General features: G+C 40.8%; 1 protein-coding gene across 2 annotated transcripts in view; it reads left to right on the top strand.

Annotated features, from left to right (window-relative positions):
* The first annotated feature begins 286 nt into the window (after nucleotides 1-286).
* LOC134291861 (inositol-3-phosphate synthase) overlaps nucleotides 287-20,472 on the top strand; it is a 32,977-nt gene continuing 12,791 nt past the window's right edge. The window contains exons 1-2 of one of the 2 annotated variants that reach the window (XM_062860199.1): nucleotides 287-434; nucleotides 466-685. In XM_062860199.1, coding sequence (XP_062716183.1) covers nucleotides 569-685 — 117 coding nt within the window. In that variant the 5' untranslated portion in view covers nucleotides 287-434; nucleotides 466-568. Of the gene's footprint in view, nucleotides 686-20,472 lie in introns of both variants that reach the window. The other variant, XM_062860198.1, reaches the window with a different exon arrangement.

Below are 20,472 nucleotides of genomic sequence, written 5' to 3'. Positions count from 1 at the left end.
ATATATTATTTATAGGTTTGATATAACTGCAATTGCCAGAACTAAAATAATGCTAATTTTAACACCTCTACGAACGAGTGCGGTCTCGCCTGTTGGATCTCATCTGTTGCTATAGTATATAGTGTTGTAGAGCCTTATGGAAGAATCGGTCTGATCTGAGCAACCATCTACATGTGTGCAACCGAACAGCACCTTCTTCCAGTTTCTGTTCCCTGTATCCGATCCAGTCAGTGTGTTCTTTCATATCATCACCATACGAAGTCGGGACGTTTTATGTGCTTATATAAACTTGATTTACCGGGACCCATATAGCCAAACGGGAAAGCGACGAGTTGAGCTTTGCCGTCCACGTTGGACAGTGCTTTACCAACTCGCGTGCTTGGCAGTCGTGTTCTCCGTTCTTCTTGCAGCTGTGTGGAGCCAACTCTTGGAAGGTGCCAGTGCTCTAGCTCTATAGCTAAATAGGACCTACACCCTCCTCCAGTGCGATCCCGAAGGATAACCGAAGTGCTGCGACATTTGTTAGTGCGGTGGGAATAGTGTGCTCAAATCATCCAATCTAATAACAATGGCTTCCTCGTTGAATGTTGTGTCGCCAAATGTGCACTACAGTGACAAATATATCGAAGTGGATTACCAGTATCAAACGACATCTGTGCTCAGCGATGGACCATCAGGATACACTGTGAGTATTATCTGCTGGATTTGTTCCCAAAAGGGAACGTGAGTGATATCGTTTTCAAGCGGCTTCCGACGTTATCAATGAAGGTTCGAAAACCTTTATCCGCCGCAGTCATGGTCAAGGGCACGGGATGGGCTGGATATTGAAATCGATTGAGGGTTCGTGGGGTAATCTGCACTTTTGTGACAGGACGCGAACGAAAATTAATATATTTTTTTGGGATGAAACAGTTGAAAACTTTGTAAATTTATCGTCTGTGAATTTGTTCTGAAAATAAGTGTGTAGTGTGCAGTGATTTTATAGTGAGATAAGTAACAAACAGTATTGACCTCTGAGCATTTTGTAAATCAATTCAGCCAAAGTATTGCTAGCTTTGATTAAAACTTATTTTTTTCTAGATATTTTTCTCAAAAGTATTGATGATTACTCCAACGTACATTTTTTGACAAACGTTCAAAGTCACAATTGCTTAAAAAGATACGATCTGATGATTATAAGTTCTAGAACTAGAGTTAAAATTCAACAGATACAAAATAATTTTGCCTTCACTATGAAACAAACCTATTCCTTAAACTGGTGCATAGTTCCGCTGTAGATACAGTGAGAAATTAGAGTAAGATGTAGTTTCTGATTTTTTCCGATTTCAGTGATAAACGATCGGTTTTCTTCGATTTACTGCAATTTGGTTTGTAAAATTGAAAATTGGTTTGTAAAACGGAAATGCTACAAAATTCCATCTACCATGAGGTAGATGCCCCTTAAAATAGATACCATATAGGCATCAACAACCATGCGCCTTCATGTGCTTCCTAATCACCTTGAAATCACACGGTTGATAACTAAACCACCAGAAAACCTTACAAACTAGTAAAAATACCGGAAGTTATAGATTTAAATTGAACAATAAAAAATACCTATTTGTTTACCTGTCAAGATTCAAATTTAGGCACTGTTCAACAATAGTAATCCACAGGTCACTTTCAGCGATCATTTGGTTTGTTGTGTAAATTACCCTATGTTCCCCTTTGGGAACTCAGCTAAGTTTCCTCAACTCCCCACAACGCTATCACAGCGCCAGCGTTTGCATGGCCAAAAATAGCATCGGATTATTGATTTTCCGTTTACTGCCCGCTTGCTCACCCACGTAAAGAACACGTGTATCAATATCAATAGATATAATACTTGCAACTGAGTGAATACGGAAAATTCCAAGTAAATGCATCTCATGTGAAAAAAGCTATGTGTATGTATTGTAGGGGATTCGGGAGCAATATGCATACCCGGGAGAAAATCATCCAAAGGATTGGGTGACCATTTACGAAGTATTGCGATGCATTCTTGTGGAGTCTACTAATTTAGCAAGGCTAAGCTTACCTATAGTATATTTTACAAAATGACAACACTGTTGATATTGATATCAACACTCACACAGTACGACGCTGCATCCTGTAAAATTTTCACGCTGTCCCTGTAAAATTTTCATTCGTGAAATGAGCGATCAGCTGATCCGAAACGTCTCGTGAAATGGCTCATTGTTCCTCAGTTTTTTGTTTTCTAAAAATGGTTATTATCGGTCACATAATACAGTTGAAGCTGCACGGACAGAAAGCTATCCTCAATAAAACTGAAGTAATGCTTGTTGAAATTACACATTGAAATTCTTTTAAAATTATGTGAATTCTTATACCGTAATCCGGGGTCAAATTGATCACTTTAAAACAACTTTTGCGGATATCATTAGTGGCAACCCTGATAAAAAATTCCAATAGAATCACCATAAACTACCATTAAATAATGATAAATTTGACTGTTCAACAACAAATTATATTGTGTACTTATTTTCCTGCTGAAAATGCTCTACTGAAACTACAATACGTGAACAATAAAATCTATGGCACTGGAGATTTCAATAATAAAAACACTATAAATTGCTCCAGAAAATTTGGATTTTTTTTATGGTAAAGATACATAACAACCCCCATTTTCTATTGTAAAAGTGATATTTACAATACATGCTATGGTGTAAAGCAATAGAGTCTGTTGTTACTCTATCGTTTTAAACAATTGAATTAATGGAAACTACCATTCATTTCAGCGTATTGTAACAATACATTCTGTTGTATCTCTATGATCTTTTTTATCAGGGAATTCAAAAATTGCCAAAAGAATTTCTGGAAAATCAGTACCCAGTGGATCTCCATGAAACCATGTTGCAGAATTTTGTTCAACAAATTTAAACCTTTAGTTAAATTTCTTCAAAAATCAAAAAAAAAAGTAGATGCCACTTTGGGACGAAATTGATCAGTATACAAATAAGCATCGGTTAAAAAGAAAAAAAATCCTTATCCACTTAATTTTGCTCTTCTATACTCGAATAAACACGTCAAAACTCCTACAATAAGTGAATTTGACACTTAAAATGCAGAATTAAATTTTGAAATTTCAACCTTAAGGACATAGTTGCAAGGGTTTCAAAATGGCAGCGAGTATGGCAGCCACTCACCCCTTACACCTTTCCTCCCCTCACCACAGTCATTGAGTAGCACGGAGGTAGGCGATCAAATTATCCAAATTTTTCTAGCTTACCTTCTAGAAATGCACTCATGTTGTTACTTGATGTTGCCAAGTATAATCCCTGTCCGTCGGGAAGTACTACATTGCACTTTTCACATTATTTTCACTATTTCGTGCCAAAATGTTAGAACTCACTGAACTTTTTATCATCCTTGTCAGAGTCGCCCATTTTTTAAAATCACTTTTTATTGATCTTCCAAACAACGTAGCACTCTGAAAAGTTGATCGATTATTAAAAACTATTCACACTTTCAACTAATCAACCGTTTGTCGCGAAAAACCTACGCGTTTTCCACTTTCGTGGTCGAAAACCCGAATCAATTTAAATCGAGGTTCGTCAGAACGGGAAAGCGTACCGTGAAACTGAGTGGTGTTGTTCAACGTAGGGTAAAATTGATCAAATCACTGTACACGTTTATCGAGAAACAAGGCTGTATTTCTGCAAATCATTGTAACTATTTTAAATATCATACGATCAATGTAATTGCAATGGGAAACGGGACTATCGATTGTTGCTTATGAATTAAAATTGCATCTATTAATATCATCCCATGACACGGTAGTTTTCTACGGTCAGAGAGAAAGAATGCGAGAGTAGAGAGGAGAGAGTTGTCAAAAAACGTAAATAAAACGGCGCACAATGGGATTTACACTGACAATATTGGGTAAAGTATGAATTTGAATAAATTTTAAAATATTTTATAAGAATAAATGTGTCGGTAAGCAGATTAAATAATTCAATGGATGCAAAACAAATCAAAGATATATAACTGCTATTCTAATATGGCTCATTTTATCAGATTTGTTTTTGCTTGTTTGACCAAGTTACACTTGACTGTGCGGCATCTGATTTGTTTGTTTTGCGTGGGTGGTTGAGAAGGTGATTAGAGCGAGATCCAAGCTTATTGTTATGATCTCAAGCAACCTTCACCTTAACGCCTAAAGATACACACTTAATTTGAAATGCCGGGATCTCAGCATTTTCTCAAACTTTCGCCGAGATCCACACAGCCGAGCGCTCGGCAAACAACAACATTACCGAGATCTCAGCAACTTTGACAGTTCGGCAACTGTTTTGCTGAGAATCAGCTAACAGATGCAGTTTTAACTGAGATATCAGTTTTTGAGTTTGCTGAGTAGTCGGCTGTGCGCGGAAAGCCAAGCCCGCGAATATTTTTTAAGTGTGTAGGCAATTTCCTTTGAAATAAGTAATTTCTGTTACAATAAATGACTTCTTCGTCAAAAAAAAAGAACATTTTTTTAACTTATTCATATTAAGAATAGCTTCATAACTTTCCAATCAAGGTTTCACAAAAATGTTAAAATAAAAAAATACGGGAAGTCCTAGTGGCAATCAATTGTTTCGAAGCAATGATTTCAGCTAAGTGAGAAAATTCCAAAAAAAACAAGGCAAAACTAACTTTTTTCTAAAAAATAAAAGTTTAAACTCATCTCTAGACATCTATGAACTAGATGAGGTAAGAAGTTTGAGATCATTGCGACGCTTTGAAGTTCCTGCTGGTATGCAATTACAATGTAGTACCCAAATGATCAATTTCACCCCGCTGATCAATTTGACCCCGGTTTATGGTACATAATTTGAAACAGATTTGCTCATTCAAAAACTATGTGAAATTCTTTTTGATTTATTTTATGTTGACTCTTGTAGACATATTTCTTGTTTATTTCTAAGTCAATAAAACTGACCATTCTCTCGGCACCGAAGAGGTATGTCAAAACTAAAATATTTAACACGAAATCAGAAAATTTATAAGCAGATGTTTTACTGATGAATCTTTCAATCCCCAATGACAGGTTATGTTAAAAACAAATGTAAAAAAAATGTTTTTTTTTTGCGGCAGGTTGGCGGAAATATTTGTTTTCCCATTAAATTTAATTTTCTTCGCTGAAAAAAACACCTCCCGCGTGACATTTCCAATGCCAACACCATGTAGATAATATACACTCCGGGAAAACAACGGATTGTACGGTCATCTATACTCATGCTTATGCTCATGCTCATTTTTGAAACTAAAAGAAAACTCTTTTTGAAACTAGGTAGGTACCTCCAGTGCAATGACATTTGTAAACAAACCCTTGGTTAGAGTCATTTCATATGAAGCTTGTAGTGCCTCTGTTGGTTTCATTTTGGAAATAAAAAAAAAAGTGATCAACTAGGGTATGAGTCCCATAAGTAATCTCACGCTCCCAAGTTCATCCTATTCGAAAACAAGCGATTACGGCACCCAAGGATGGGAACACTCACTTGCAAAGAGTTACACTCACTTGCTATTTTCTCAGCTCAGAAGCGTGCAATCTAAAAACGATGTATGGATGACTTTTGCCTAGTGATTTTGTCTAAAAGTTTGCCGAATAGAGTGGGGGTCGCACACGCATACCGAAGTCGTGAGGGAGCTGCAAAGGCAACTCTCCACGAGGTGAATGTAAATTACACTCACCTCGTGGAGAGTCGCTTTCACAGCTCTGTCACGACTTTGGGATTCGTGTGCGACCCCTACTCTATTCGGCGAAGTTTTAGACAAAACCACAAGGCAAAAGTCGTCTATATACATCGTTTCTTGATTGCACGTTTCTGAGCTGAGAAAAAAGCAAGTGAGTGTTCCCATCCCTGACGGCACTGATTGATTCCGTTCTTTTTGTTTTCATGCGTGCTCACTTCCAACAAAAATACAAAAATGAAAACAAAACAAACAACGCTTCAATCCTGTGTTTCGTAGGATGAAAATGGAAGCCACATGCTTAATAAAGGAACCAATACCCTATGATCCATCATTACTCATGTAAACAAAATCCGTTTATTCTCGGGTTGCAAAGATTAGAAACGAGCCACAAGCAAATTTTTACTTTTTTCAGCGCTGTAGATTTTCAAAACCTTACGACAAACAAACGTCTTCTTATTCTTCATTATGGCTTAACGTTCTCACTGGGATTGGTCCTGCCTCGCTTCAACTTAGTGTTCTTTGCGCACTTCCACAGTTATTAATTGATGGCCTTTCTTTGCTTGCCATTGCACGAATTAGTATATTGTGATGCAAGTACAATGATACACTATGCCCAGGGAGTCGAGCAAATTTTCCCGACCGGAACGGGAATCGAACCCTCCGTCTCCGGATTGGCGATCCATAACCTTAAACACTAGGCTAACTGGAGACCCCCGAAAAACAAACGTCTACAAGAGAAAAAAAGACCCAAAATTACCTTAGTTAATGTCTTCGTAATTTATGAACAGTGCCTCATCTCCGGTCGAGGTGCTCAACGAAAAAGTTTATTATTTACTTTCATGTCAATTTCATTTATAAATTTCATAATGTCCAAAGTTCCCCTTTTTACATTCTTCCTTCTTCCCCGTAAACTTTTTTGGATGAATGCTCCTAAGTTTTAGCATGAATCGTAACACAATGAAGTAGACCAGCTCAGAGTAATTGATTTTTGAACGGATGTTTATGCCTGTTTTAAAATTTATATGTAAATATGATGGGTGCTAGATGTTTAAGATTACCAACGTTCCTTGCCCATTTTCCATTTTCCATCTTGATGCGCATGAATGATAAGTACAATATGCAATGCTTAAGTGACCGTGAAGTTGTTGCAGCAGCATACATTGTATGTAAGAACTGTTTATTTATTTACCTGTATATGCAAAATCTTACCAATAAATATAACCATCACATGCTTTGCCAACATGCATTCAGTCGTTACATAATTATGAATCGATCTACCAACCTATTTCTAAAAGAGGATAAAGTCTTTGATACAGTAAAAAATAGTGAAAGTTTGGCTCTGTTTTGGTATGATTAGATAAATAGTTGCCATACGTTGCCATGACAAAAAATTAAAAAGAAATGTGTTCATTGGATTTGATATACTGAAGCTTCAAACATTTTTTTTTGAACATTTAGAAATTTACAGTGAAAATACAGGGTGCTCATTATGCCCCGCCAACCCCTACTCTAACAGCTTTAAGGCTCAAGCATCCGTCATCATTTTTCGGAAAATAAAAAGCAGTTTTCTCGCTGCAAATCAAAACAAGGATCATGAAAATATATTCACTGCATTATATTCCTCATGTGGAGTACAGTGATTATATTTTCATATCATAAACTTTTCTTTTGAACGAAAAAACTGCTTTCAAATGTTTGATGATGACGATGATTTCAATGACGAAAAGTTCAACGTTAATTCTTTATTACACCAACCAACATAACCTCAACATGACTGACAATTCTGAGGTCATTTTGACAGATTTAACATGAGCATGAAAAGGACGGCAACATGATCGATAAAGTAGAATATATGATCCGTCTTTTTCGTGCATGTGTGTGGTCTGTCAAAATGACCTGAGAATTGTCAAACATTTTCATGGCTAACTTTGTTACTGTAATGAAGAATTAATGATCAAAACGAATAGAGTAAGATGTGGCCAAAGTTCGAGTGTGACAAGAATACTTTTAAACTTTTAAAGTGTATGAGTTTATTTCAAATTGTTTCTTTTGGATGTCAAGGTTGTTCGAAAGCAATTTAAATAAGAGTCTTTTACTCCAAAAAATATGAAAATTATGAATATTTCGAAAAAATATGACAAAAAGTTGTTTTGACCAAAAAAACATTGTAGTTTATGATGGCGCTCCAACACATGTATTAGCATCTGAGAGAGAGGAGACAGCTGGCTTCGATTGCGTGACTTAATGTCAAGGAGGACCTGTCACAAACTGTCACCGCGAACCGAGCTAAAAATCGCACATTGGTGGTGTGGAGTGGCCAAATTTAAAAAAGATCTTATTAGAATTTTGCTCCGTTTGTTGTAATTAAAAAAGATGATATATTAATGATCAGTTTTCCTCGACCAGCGCAACGAATCCATTTATTGCCCATGCTCTGGCGCAACAAACTCAATATGCAAATCATTTTTGATCAAAAATATATTTTCAAACCATTGTGCGGCGCACACAGTTGTAAGAAGAAAACATGTAAACATCGTGGCTGTCAGTGAGCTGTCTCCTCTCTCTCAGATTAGCATTGTAATGAATTTGGATTCGGGTTTCTATTATGGGGCGTTATTATGTTGATGCTTTGGCAAGGCACGTATAACTTTTTGCAAAATAGATTTGAAAATTATATTTTACACATAGTGGGGCAAGAGTTCGATTTATGTAGCAACTCCTGGTACAAACCTTAATCTATATAAATGGGTAAAATGCACATATTACATATCTCCAAATATAACGAAACAATTGGGATCGTGCGATCAAAGTTGCAATAAATAATAAACTTCGGAGTGTGAAATCTGACTTTAGTTTGGGTAAAACTCAGACCAAACTTTGAAGAATATTTTATCCATCCAATAACAATTTCTATTACTTAAGTATTGAAGTAATATGTTACAATTTGGGAAATTGGACCAAATTTATGTATTTTATACAAGATTCGAACTTTTACCCCAGCGGTGGGGCAAGAATTTGAATTTCACACATAATAATAAAAAGTTTTATAGCTAAAAATTGAAAAGATATTTTGAGTAACTTACAAACCTCATCGAGAAGCCCAATGAACTTAAAGCAATTGCAAAATTCCAAAATATTTAAAAGGCAAAAAAGAGAGCTCATCGGGACACCATAGACTAATTTCAAGACCTCGATGTACCAAAGAAAATCATTAAATTTTGTGAGTCTAGTCCGGTACTCAATAATATTCATTATCGTGTATTTTTTTCCGTGTAAATTGCCTTTTGTGTTTTTTTTTTTTTTTTTTTTCTTCTAAACCATAGGGGGATAAATCTGCTCATCAGACACCCTAACAGGAAGGTTAGGGTAGTGTGGGGATGAGGCCGTCTTCTACAATGCCGGTAGAAGCCAGGACTACTCTCTCCTCGACCCACTAAAACACATTCCTATGGTCGCCAAACCCTACGTCTCTCCGGAACCACCAAGAAGGTATTGCTTCAGAGAGGGGCTAGTGCATATCGCACCCTCAAGGTTAGCTGCCGTAGCCTAGCAGCAACGAACATCGATGACTCGCTCTGGAGAGTCCATCACGATAGCATGCTGGCGCTTAGCCAGTTTCCCGAGTGGTCCTCGCCACTCCCTTTGTCCTCGGAAGGCGGGCAGGGTCAACCCCGCTGCCATTTGACCATAGAGGCCATCCTGACAGTCTTGCGTATGCCTCTTGTGCCGCGCATTTCGAAGCACTCCATATCCTCACTGATAAGAATGCTGATGGGCACCATACCAGTAATGACACAGAGAGCGTCGTGTGACACGGTACGGTACGCGCTTGCAACCCTCAGACACATAAGCCTGTAAGTACTTTCCAGCTTCCGTCGGTAGCATTCAGTACTTAGCGCGGTACCCCACGCCGGGCCGCCATACCTAAGTATGGACGTAGCAACACTAGCCAGAAGCTTGCGCTTACTGGCGTACACCGCTGAGCTATTGGACATCATCCGGGACAGTGCCGCAATAGATGTGGAGGCTCTTTTACAGGCATAATCGACGTGGCTACCGAAGGTAAGCTTATCGTCGATCATCACGCCCAAGTGCTTGACAGAGCGCTTCGACAGGATAGTGCACTCTCCTACACTGATCTCCGTCTGCTGCGCCGACTGCATGTTGTTAACAACCGTCACCTCTGTCTTGTGGTGAGCCAGCTCCAGTTTTCTGGACCGCATCCACGCCTCCACAACCTTGATCGAGTGGTCGGTAGTCAACTTCACCTCCTCGATCGTTTCACCGTAGACTTCGAGCGTAATATCGTCGGCAAATCCGACAATCACCACTCCCACTGGGTACTCTAACCTCAACACCTCGTCGTACATGACATTCCATAACACCGGACCCAGGATGGAACCTTGCGGGACTCCTGAGGTTATGTGAAAGCACTTCCGACCCACCTCCGTGTCGTATACTAGTACGCGATTCTGGAAGTAGCTTCCGAGAATCTTGTACAAGTACTCCGGTATCCCCAGACGCAAGAGCGCATCAGCAATATCAGCCCAACTGGCGCTATTAAATGCATTCCTTACATCCAGAGTCACTACCCCGCAAAAGCGAATTCCCCTCCTCTTAGGCTCGAGTGCTTTCTCGGCGGTTTTTGTAACCGACAAGATAGCGTCTACGGTGGACCTCCCCTTCCGGAAGCCATACTGGTTGCTCGAGAGACCATTTACGCCCTCAGTGAACTTCAACATTCTATTGAGGATGATCTTTTCGAGCACCTTCCCCGCCGTGTCAATCAAGCATATTGGTCTATATGCCGACGGGTCTCCGGGTGGTTTCCCCGCCTTTGGCAATAGTACCAGGCTCTGCCTCTTCCAAGCTTCTGGGAAAACTCCCTCGTCCAGGCATTTCTGCATAGCAGACCTGAACATCTCGGGAGCTTCTGCAATAGCTACTTTTAAGGCCAGGTTCGGAACTCCGTCCGGACCTGGGGCCTTACCTACGCTAAGGGACTTAGCTATCCCCGCAAGTTCCACATCGGTGACCATTTCCTCATCGCCAGCCCCAGTCCCCGGCTGTCCTACGAAAGGAGGCCAAGGACTAGGATCATGACGCGGAAAAAGTCCTCCAATGATCCCCTCCAACATCTCTGGAGATTGCTCTGTAGGAGCCATCACACCTCTCGTCTTGGCCATAACGATCCTGTAGGCATCACCCCACGGGTTCGTATTGGCACTCTGACAGAGACCCTCAAAGCAGGCCTTTTTGCTTGCTCTTATCTCGGTCTTGAGCGCGGCTTTTGCAGCGGCGAACACCACCCGCCGTTCGTTTCGCTCTTCCTCTGATCGTGCTCGCTGCATCCGCCGCCTAGCCCGTAGGCAGGCGCGGCGCAGGTCCGCAATCGCGTCGGTCCACCAGTAAGCCGGTGGCCTCCCATTTCTAGGGTGGACTCTCCTAGGCATGGTCGCATCACACGCACGTGAGAGCACCGCTACCAGCTCGTCGCCGTCTAAACCGAGTAAGTTTCGCTCACGGCGGAGCGCTTCCCTAAATACCTCTTCGTCGAAGTATGATGTCTTCCACCTACGAGGGCTTGGCCTTGGCCTAGCCGCCTCTTCTTCTATCCGCTGTCTGCTGTTGTTGTAGTCGATACTGTAGCGAACCGCCAGGTGGTCGCTGTGAGTGTAGCCATCATCTACTCTCCAGTTCGAACTACTTGTTAGGCCAGGACTACAAAAGGTCACGTCAATAATTGACTCCGCTCCGTTTCGACTATAGGTACTCTTGGTACCGACGTTAGCCAAGTCGACATCTAAGATGGCCAGTGTTTCTAGCAGGATCTGACCCCGCTGGCTCGTGAAACGGCTTCCCCATTCCACAGCCCAGGCATTAAAGTCACCCGCTATTACCACCGGCCTTCGCCCTGTTAGCACGGTCGTTAAGCGGTCCAGCATTTGCGTGAACCGCTCGATCGGCCACCGCGGAGGCGCATAACAGCTACAGAAGAAGACCCCGTTTACTTTGGCGACCACGAAGCCCTCATAGGTAGTAGACACCAACTCCTGCACGGGGTATTTACCCGTCGTCCATATCGCCGCCATTTTCCTGGTCCCATCCGAGGCCCAGTTGCCGTTGCCGGCGGGTACTCGGTATGGGTCCGAAATGATGGCGATATCCGTCTCCCACTCAAAAACCGCCTGACAAAGCAGTTGCTGAGCCGCATCACAGTGGTTCAGGTTCAGCTGCGTTACCTGCACTGTGATTTGTTGCTCACTGCGGCTTTCTTAAAGGCCTTTTGTGTAAATTTTGTTAAGCGTGTTACACCGATCTGATAGTAAAGGACTAAACGTAAATTACGTAATTGGGTACCGAGGATTGGGGGGAATTAGCAGAGGAAACATATTTTTGTTTTTATTTATACCAATTTGAGGGTCTCCAGTTAGCCTAGTGGTTAAGGCTATGGATCGCCAATCCGGAGACGGCGGGTTCGATTCTCGTTCCGGTCGGGAAAATTTTCTCGACTCCCTGGGCATAGTGTATCATTGTACTTGCCTCACAATATACAAATTCATGCAATGGCAGGCAAAGAAAGCCCTTCAATTAATAACTGTTGAAGAGCTCAAAGAACACTACGTTGAAGCGAGGCAGGCCAAGTCCCAGTGAGGACGTCGAGCCATAAAGAAGAAGAAGAAGAAGAACCAATTTGAGAGATAGGATGAGAAGCATTAGCATGGGACAGAATAAGACATTTCACTCCTATTCCTTTTTTTGAGTTCCATCTCGGCCCCATATCAGCTGTACAAAATTTCAGCTCGATCGGAGAAACTATATTTTAGCGACAGCCATTTTAAGTTTTAATACGATTTGCTATGAGGAAGGTTGCCCCTTAACCCCTAGAAATAAATCGATGAATGATTTCTATTGGAAATTTTATGAGGAACCAACTCTCCAAAGACCGCAAAGCGATCTGAGGCATGTTGAAAAAGTTATTGACTGAAAATCGAACAGCATGGCGCTAATGAGTATCAGCCTTTTTTGAGCCAAAACCTGCATTTAAATAGCGTTTATGGCGCATATACGGCAAATTAGTATTTAACGCCCTGCTATTAAAGCGCATAAAATGCTAAATGAATGGAATTTTAACTGCTTATTGGTCACCTGGGTATATTTATAATAGAGCACAATCGGTGAAGTACTAGATTTCAATAATAAATTTTGAAAACGACGTATAATCAATGGTGTACTTAGCATTGATTATACGTCGTTTTCAAAATTTGTTACTGATTTGTTGATTTGTAGTTTTATTGGTTGATGGGTTGTCAGACGTTGTTGTTATCGAAATTTCAATGTTTAGTGAAACGTAGACATGTTGCAGTTATCGAAAGTTTACTGTACTATAAATCTAGTACCTCATCGAACACACCCTCATCAATCGCTCAAAGGTGATCAAAGTTCACGTCAAAGCTAACCATTTTGTATGGAAATCTTCCAGTTCTATCGTTATGGACACAAATGCGAAGAGGTATCTAAGAAATTTTCCATTCCATTTCCATGCTACGAAATGCCGAAATAGATTTCATGTCACAGGCACCAGCTACATGTGAACCCGCTCCAGATACCATCATCTGTACCGGCGGGCGAAATTTAGTATTCCGCTCACACGTGTTTCGATTTCTGCCATAATCAATGAATCGTCTTTACCGCAAATTTATGCAAATTATTGAAAACCGGCTCGCTTAACCCATAATTTGGTGGGATCGCCGTCTAAACTGGTTTTTTGAGACATTCCCTCCCTCAAGAGTGACTTGTAAGTTTTTGATATCCCGCGCCATGCGTTGATGTCTGTAGACATCGAGGCGTTCGATAGCTGTACTTTCAAAATCAGGTTTGGGCTTGGCGGTTATCATTCGAGTTACATTTCTCCAGAATCATAAAAATAAACTTCTTCATATGAGGCCGTGCTTCATTTCAGCGCATGCATTTATCAGGAACAACTCCAGTCAATATTTAAATGTAAACCGATAAACGATTGATCGATAACAGGTTTCCTGTCGACTAGAATAGTTATTCCTCATTTACTTCCACATATCGTTGAACTATAGTTATCCATACTAATAATCATCACACTGATAATAGAATAGTTCAATGTCAAGGAATGTGTTCTAGTCTGTCACGAGCTCGAATGTCGTCGCATCGAAGAATACGATGAACCCTCTTCATCACCCACCTTAGTGGATGTAAGGAAAAGTAATTCAAAATGCACCGAAGAAGTTTAAAGGATTTTTTTTATTATATTTGAGGACATTTCAGATTTTTACCTGTTATCATCAAATAAAATATGCCTCAAATCGCATCAACTCGTTCTTTACCATTCTCCCCTACGATTTGAAATTCAAATTAACACCTAGCGTGGCTTGGTGGGTGGTGACGGCATGGTGGAAGAGTATCAACACCAACCGGCTTCTTGGTCGCTAATTCCCGCAAATCGTATGATCCTGTTGTTGGGTCGGATCAGTTACTGTTACGATGCCGCCGACGCCCGGCTAGCCGGCATCGTACATTGGCACCGGGCGTCACAATATCGTACGATGGCAACGCCTTTGGCGGGCTTTCCAAATCTCAGCTATCAGCTGTATACCTATACCTACGCTTTTGTCGTCTCATGAATGATACAAATTTTGTTATCGTATCTGCTTTGTTCAATCAGAACATAATCTAAATCATATCAATAAACGTGAGGCATAAACCTAATGATTTTGTACTTTTTTTCGTTTGTGTACTTCAATCTTTCGTTATCGCTGTAACTTCCTGCTAAATCATGCGTATGAATCATGCATTAAGGTGAAGGCACACGTTACCCTCTTATCACCAAATTCCATTCCTCAGAAACCTACTCTCTAGAACGACATTTTATTTACTTATGTCAGTTCTGAGCGCATGGTGTAGAAGACCGAATTGACACACCTGCATCCTGGGCTATTGCATGGCATCGATTTCTTTGTTGAAGCTGCGCCACCATGAGCCTCTGGGTCTGCCTCTGCTGCGATGTCCTGCTGGTTCCGGTCTAACGCTTTCTTGCAGATTTCGTTGACGCCCCCACTTAGAGTGTAGCCGACCCACCTCCAGTACCGCTCCCAAATGTTTGTCGCTATCGGCTTTTGATGCCATCGACGATGTAGCTCAACGTTAGAGATCCAATTGTGGACGAATTATATACATGTATTGATGAAGACCTGCAGCCGTTGACTATCCTCCACTGATACACACCAGGTTTCATTGACGCAGCACAGATTTCACGTTTGAGTTAAAAATGCGAGATTTGATGCGTCAAGTCATCTGATTGTTTTTCCATACACTTCTTAAACTCGCAATAGCAACCTTCTTGATCTATGCGCTTATGTCGATCTTGGTGCCGCCATCGGCCACCATTTGGCTACCAAGATATTGGAAGCTTTCCACATTTTTCACTGTTTGCCCAGCTACTGCAAAACAGGAAAGGATGGCCGTGTTTTTATCCAACGATTTGGTCTTGTTAGCGTTGGTGATAAGACAAGCGCCGTTGATCTAAGATAGCAACGACATCAGCCAGTTCGAAGGCATTTGGCCATTTAGGTGCTCCATGATAATAGGCTGCCCCAGCAACCCACGATTTGGTTCACGACGATCAATCGCACCTACCAGGATCTCGACGATTACGATAAGGGAAAGTAGCGTTGATAGTGAACATCCTTGCCCCACTCCAGCGGCGAGCTGGATGCAATCGGGTAAGACACCGTTGCGCAGAATATGCCTCATTTTGTGCTTCAATGAGGCCGTTGATTTTCTTATGGACACTTATGGGTACCCTACCTTGCGTCATCGGCGCAGTTGGTCGTGGAGCGTGCGACCGTGCCGAGCTCTCGACGCATACTGAATTAGACACTAGCAAACAGACTGCTTGGTGGCTAGGTATGCGGAGTGCGAGAGTAAGTCTCGGCTTCAAATAAAAATAATACGCTCTCACTTGTAGTTGTTGGGCACAAACGAGGCTGTGTTGTGGATTGACATCTAAGCCGAAAGAGAGATGGTTTTTGAAAAAGTGAATGTTCATGGTGAGGGCTCGGGTTCAGTTTGGCTTTCTATTCCGCAGAATTATCACCTGTTCTGTGGCTTAGTTGGTTAAAGCACCGGTCTAGCGAATACGGGGTCGTGGGTTCGAATCCCACCAGAACGCGATTTTTTTCAAAAAATTCATCCCTCAATTTGTCAATTAGCAACATTCTGTGTCTTCTAACTACAAGTTTTACTCTGCTTAACTACGTCAACCAGACGCGCCAACTTGGTCAAATTTGTTTACAAAACGGCAGATAACTTTTGAAAGAAGAAAAATACATCTCTAATTTTTTGATATGTTATGTATAAATGTCTCAGCTTTCAATTGATGCAATTTGAAAATCGGTGGTTGCCATCATGGTGATAAAAATGTTTTGGTATAAAAATCCAAGATGGCGACCAAAATCAATATGGCCGACCCAACTTTTTATAATTGTAAATAGTAGCTCCATCTTTCCTCTTTTCAACAACAATTTATTTTGAGGTGTTTTTTTTAGAAACTGTTGAGTTATAACTGTTTAAATGAGCCACCATTTGACCAAAATCGAGGGGTCTGAAAAAATGGTTGTGATTCTAACTAACGGGGGGTCCATCAATACAAGTAACCAAATATATTTTCCTTACTTTTTAAGCGAGGACTTTCAGAAAATCACCACCTTAAACATTTTCGAAGACAAGGTGTAACTAGTGGGCCGGTTTCAGCGAGAATTACCCATGGGAAAATCGTAAAATCGTCAAATATTGGGGGGGGGGGCATTCTTGCCACCAGAAACCCCCCCCCCCCCCTAAGTTGGCGCCTATGACGTCAAAACAATTATAAACCGGCCATTAGACGAAAGAGGCCCATCCTAAGATAGTCTTGGAGAACTGATTGTAAGATTCTCTTAAAACCTGTTGTACTTCACAAGTTGTCCTCTAGGCGAATTGGTATCTCCTTGTAGAGCTCTTCGAGTGCACCATAAAACGATAATAAAATTGACTGCTTCTGACAGCTTCAGCTGTTGTTGGAGGAAAAGTAAAATCAGGAAAAACCTTCATGAAAATCAATGATACACCATTATATGGTCGGCGTTAAATCAGAGTGGACTACGCTATTTTTTGGACAGGTAAAGATAAGCGAAGGAATTCGATAATTCTGAACTTATTGACGTTTCTTTAATGCAGATGGGTCATTACATAAAAGCACTACAGTTTTTCAGAAAATAATGCGCAGGATTTTATATCCCAAGTCCTTGCAGGACATTTCCTCAAAATCATTGAAAAACAGATGGTCCGGTCTGACTTAACGCCAACCATATTTGGGATGAGTTTCTAACATGAAATGGGAATAATTCCGTAGTGTAACGAGGTTGTCAACTGCCAAGTGAAATTTACCGTATATATGGTGCAAGATAGTTCCGAAAATTGCAACGCGCTTCGATAATAATGCAATAGGAGAATCTTTAAAATTATTATTTCAAGTCACGATAGCATTATTCATGAGTTTTCTCAACATGGCTTCCGAAGAAATCCACAGAGACGTCATTAATTTTTGCTGGCTTTAATCAACATCACCATAAGATCATCTTAAATTCCTTTCAACTCCAGTAAGAGTTACTAGCGTAACTCAAGAGTACTTAGATTTATAACGTTCTCTATCAAAAAACACCAAAAAACCGTTTAACTTTACCAAGAAGAAGAAGTGTTACTCAATAGTATGTACTCCGATTTATGTTGAAAATCGAAATCTGGTGATGAAGTTTTTTTTTTAAATTTACCAAACTGTTCTCACTCGAGAACAGTTACTCTTGCTCGAGTGATTAAAAATTGAAGATAACTACGAGAGTCTCTTAAAACTGACATTAAGGTCAATAGTTCTTATTGTGTTTGTGGTTTTATGCACTGATTCGCAAGTATTCTTGAAGATAGTTTTAGAACCACATGTTGATGAAGTATAGTTGCGCTCAGAAGAAACATTGATAAGATAAATTAGACTATGCAATGCTGTGATAAAACTATAATAAAAACAAATAAAACCAAAAATAATCAAGATTGTTACTTGGGTTACCTGCCAACTGATCGAACGGCGAGAGGCCAAATTAACCGTTTGGAGGAAACTCGCTTACTTCTGATATTAAAACTTTTAAGCTGAGTTAAACTACATGTATTTTGGGTCTTTAATGGTTACTTTTACAATGTTTCTTGTTTCCGTTGGGGCCCGTTTGTTCTGATGCTGGTGGAAGGAGAGGGGAGGACGTATCTGCAGGAGCATGTGGATGACGTCGCAGAGTGTTGAGTCATGAAGACAGGTGAAGACTTCTTCACTTAGTGATGAAGAGAACGGAGAGGACAGCGCCTCGAGCGCCAGTGGGTTTTATAGCTGGGTTAAGGGTTGACGGTGGAGATGCACGCCGAGCGCAGTAGGTCCACATACATGGCGCTGCTTCCACAATTCTCGTTAACTATTCACGGTAGTTCATGTAATAAAGCACATCCGACTGACGACCCTAGGACTGGCCCGTAATGGCGATTTTTCAGAACCTTGGCTCCCAACTGCGCCGAACTTTGGCGGCAATCGTTCAAAAACTTCTGGCTTCTTCGCTATTCCTGACTCCAATCCCTTACAATCAGAGCTGCCAAATATCAGTCATGTCAGTTGACTACTGATTTTGCACCATCGTCACTATCACTGTAGGCCGATCAATATCAAAACGATAGTGACCGGCAACGACTTGATACTGACCTACACTCCAGAGCACTATCATAGCAACTATCAGGTCTATCAGTGATATCCATCCGCCATCGCAATCAGTTTAGTTGTGATGGGAAAAGAAAAGTGACGGTAACGCGGTGACTCAACAGAGCACACGCTGACTTGGATCGCAGTCAGCCTATCAATATCGGCAGTTTGCCTACCATTGATATTTAGTGACGAGAGCAACACTCTGCTTACAATATCCACTCTACATCCAACAATCCTCATCTCCCGCTCAAAATCCTTGCTCCTCCCTCTCCTCCCATTATTTTTCTTTGATCCTCCCCTTTCTGCCTTCCTCCATTGTAGTTAGGGCTCCCATCAACACAGCATAGAAAATCAGGACATTTCATGTAATTTCTTGAAAATGAGTAAAAATCATCGGATTTGTTAAGAAATTTTGGCCGAAATTAGTCGAAAATCAGAACATGTCCTGCCAAATCAGGACGGATGGTAACCCTAATTGTAGTTCATTAGGTTTAGTGTTATCGTGTTCACATTTTTCCGTTTCCAAAACAATATTAATACCAGGGGTACATTATTTGATTTTGTAGCATTCTTAGTTTAAATTACTTACAGTAGTTTTCTTATATGTCTTGCCATTTTGCTGCCAGAAAGAAAAAACGTAACAGAAATGATCAACACCAGTGTACGCAGAATATGGCACCGTAAGCAAAAAATAGGCAACAAAGAAGGCACGGCAACAACGCTTTGTTATTTCGTTAGCAGATAATGACAAAATCGCTCCTGAGTTTGTTCACAACAAAAGCGGTAGGAATATTTGTCTCGTTCTATTCACATCGTGATTTTCGCATTGTTTTACAATTGAAACTCGACTCTGAGGTTTGCAAGAGTCTTAATTCGTCCAAATGCATATGAATTCGATGATGTGGGTCAACAATTTCAGCGGAAAAGCCGGAATATCGGCACACGCACGGAAAGCGATGTTTGTTTTATTGTTCTCATCGCCTGACATGCGCTTGTTGCGGAGCGTTTTTGTTACCAACATGCACCGCTTAGGACAAAGCGTTTGTTTTTCGGCGTGATCCGTTTTTCGTACCCTGATCAACACCGCTGCTTTCCATGCAAACAGCGAGAGAACATTTCTGTCATGACACATCTGTCCAGCAAAATGGCAAGACATTTCTGTCTAGTGGAGACGTCGGGTACCAAAACCACACCAGTAACATTTCGAGCCTGCGATGCTTCGCGATAAGCTGATTGAAAAGCATCGAAAGCGATGGAAAGACAGGCTTGGCTGGACCGCAACAGCTCAACAGCGAAAAGGAGCAGCCAACAATGCTGATCAGCGTCGAGACTGTTCGTGTGTTGTTCGTACGGGATATTGATTTGATACAGCGTGGAAGGGTGAAAACGTATTCGTTGTCGAAAGCGAATCGCATCATTTCGCAAATGTTTTCACCAGATAAATAGCAAGCTTGAAATAAATTGCTGAATTTCAGCAACATTTTTGATGATTTTCAGCACAACGTTGCTGATCAACTGTCAAAATTGCTGGATGGTTCAGCAAGTTGAAAAACAATTGCTGATACTCAGTAAACTCATATTGCTAAATGCAATCAGCACAAAAAAAAATCAGCAAAGTTTGCTGAATACCAGCAAACAAAATTTGCAGTGTAGTGTTAGTGTTAAGTTTCGTTCAGTCTGTACAGCCGCTGGCTGAAGACGGTGTCAGGATTGATTGCACCAAGAATTCATGTAGAAGTTTCCCAAAAAACATATTTAAGAATTCCTTTCAAGATTCATCCGAATTTTGTTAGTGAAATATGTATCTATATAAATAAAAATGGAATGGTGTTTGTATGTCACGAATAGGCTCGGGAACGGGTCAACAGATCGACATGATTCTTTCACTGTTGCATTCCGCCAGGGCTGCGACGTGTTCGTACGAAAAAATAATTAGAAAAAGTGACCGG

This window comes from Aedes albopictus, chromosome 3 (assembly GCF_035046485.1).
Source record: "Aedes albopictus strain Foshan chromosome 3, AalbF5, whole genome shotgun sequence".
NCBI classification, from domain to species: Eukaryota; Metazoa; Arthropoda; class Insecta; order Diptera; family Culicidae; genus Aedes; species Aedes albopictus.
This window is presented reverse-complemented; position numbering and strand designations above follow the sequence as displayed.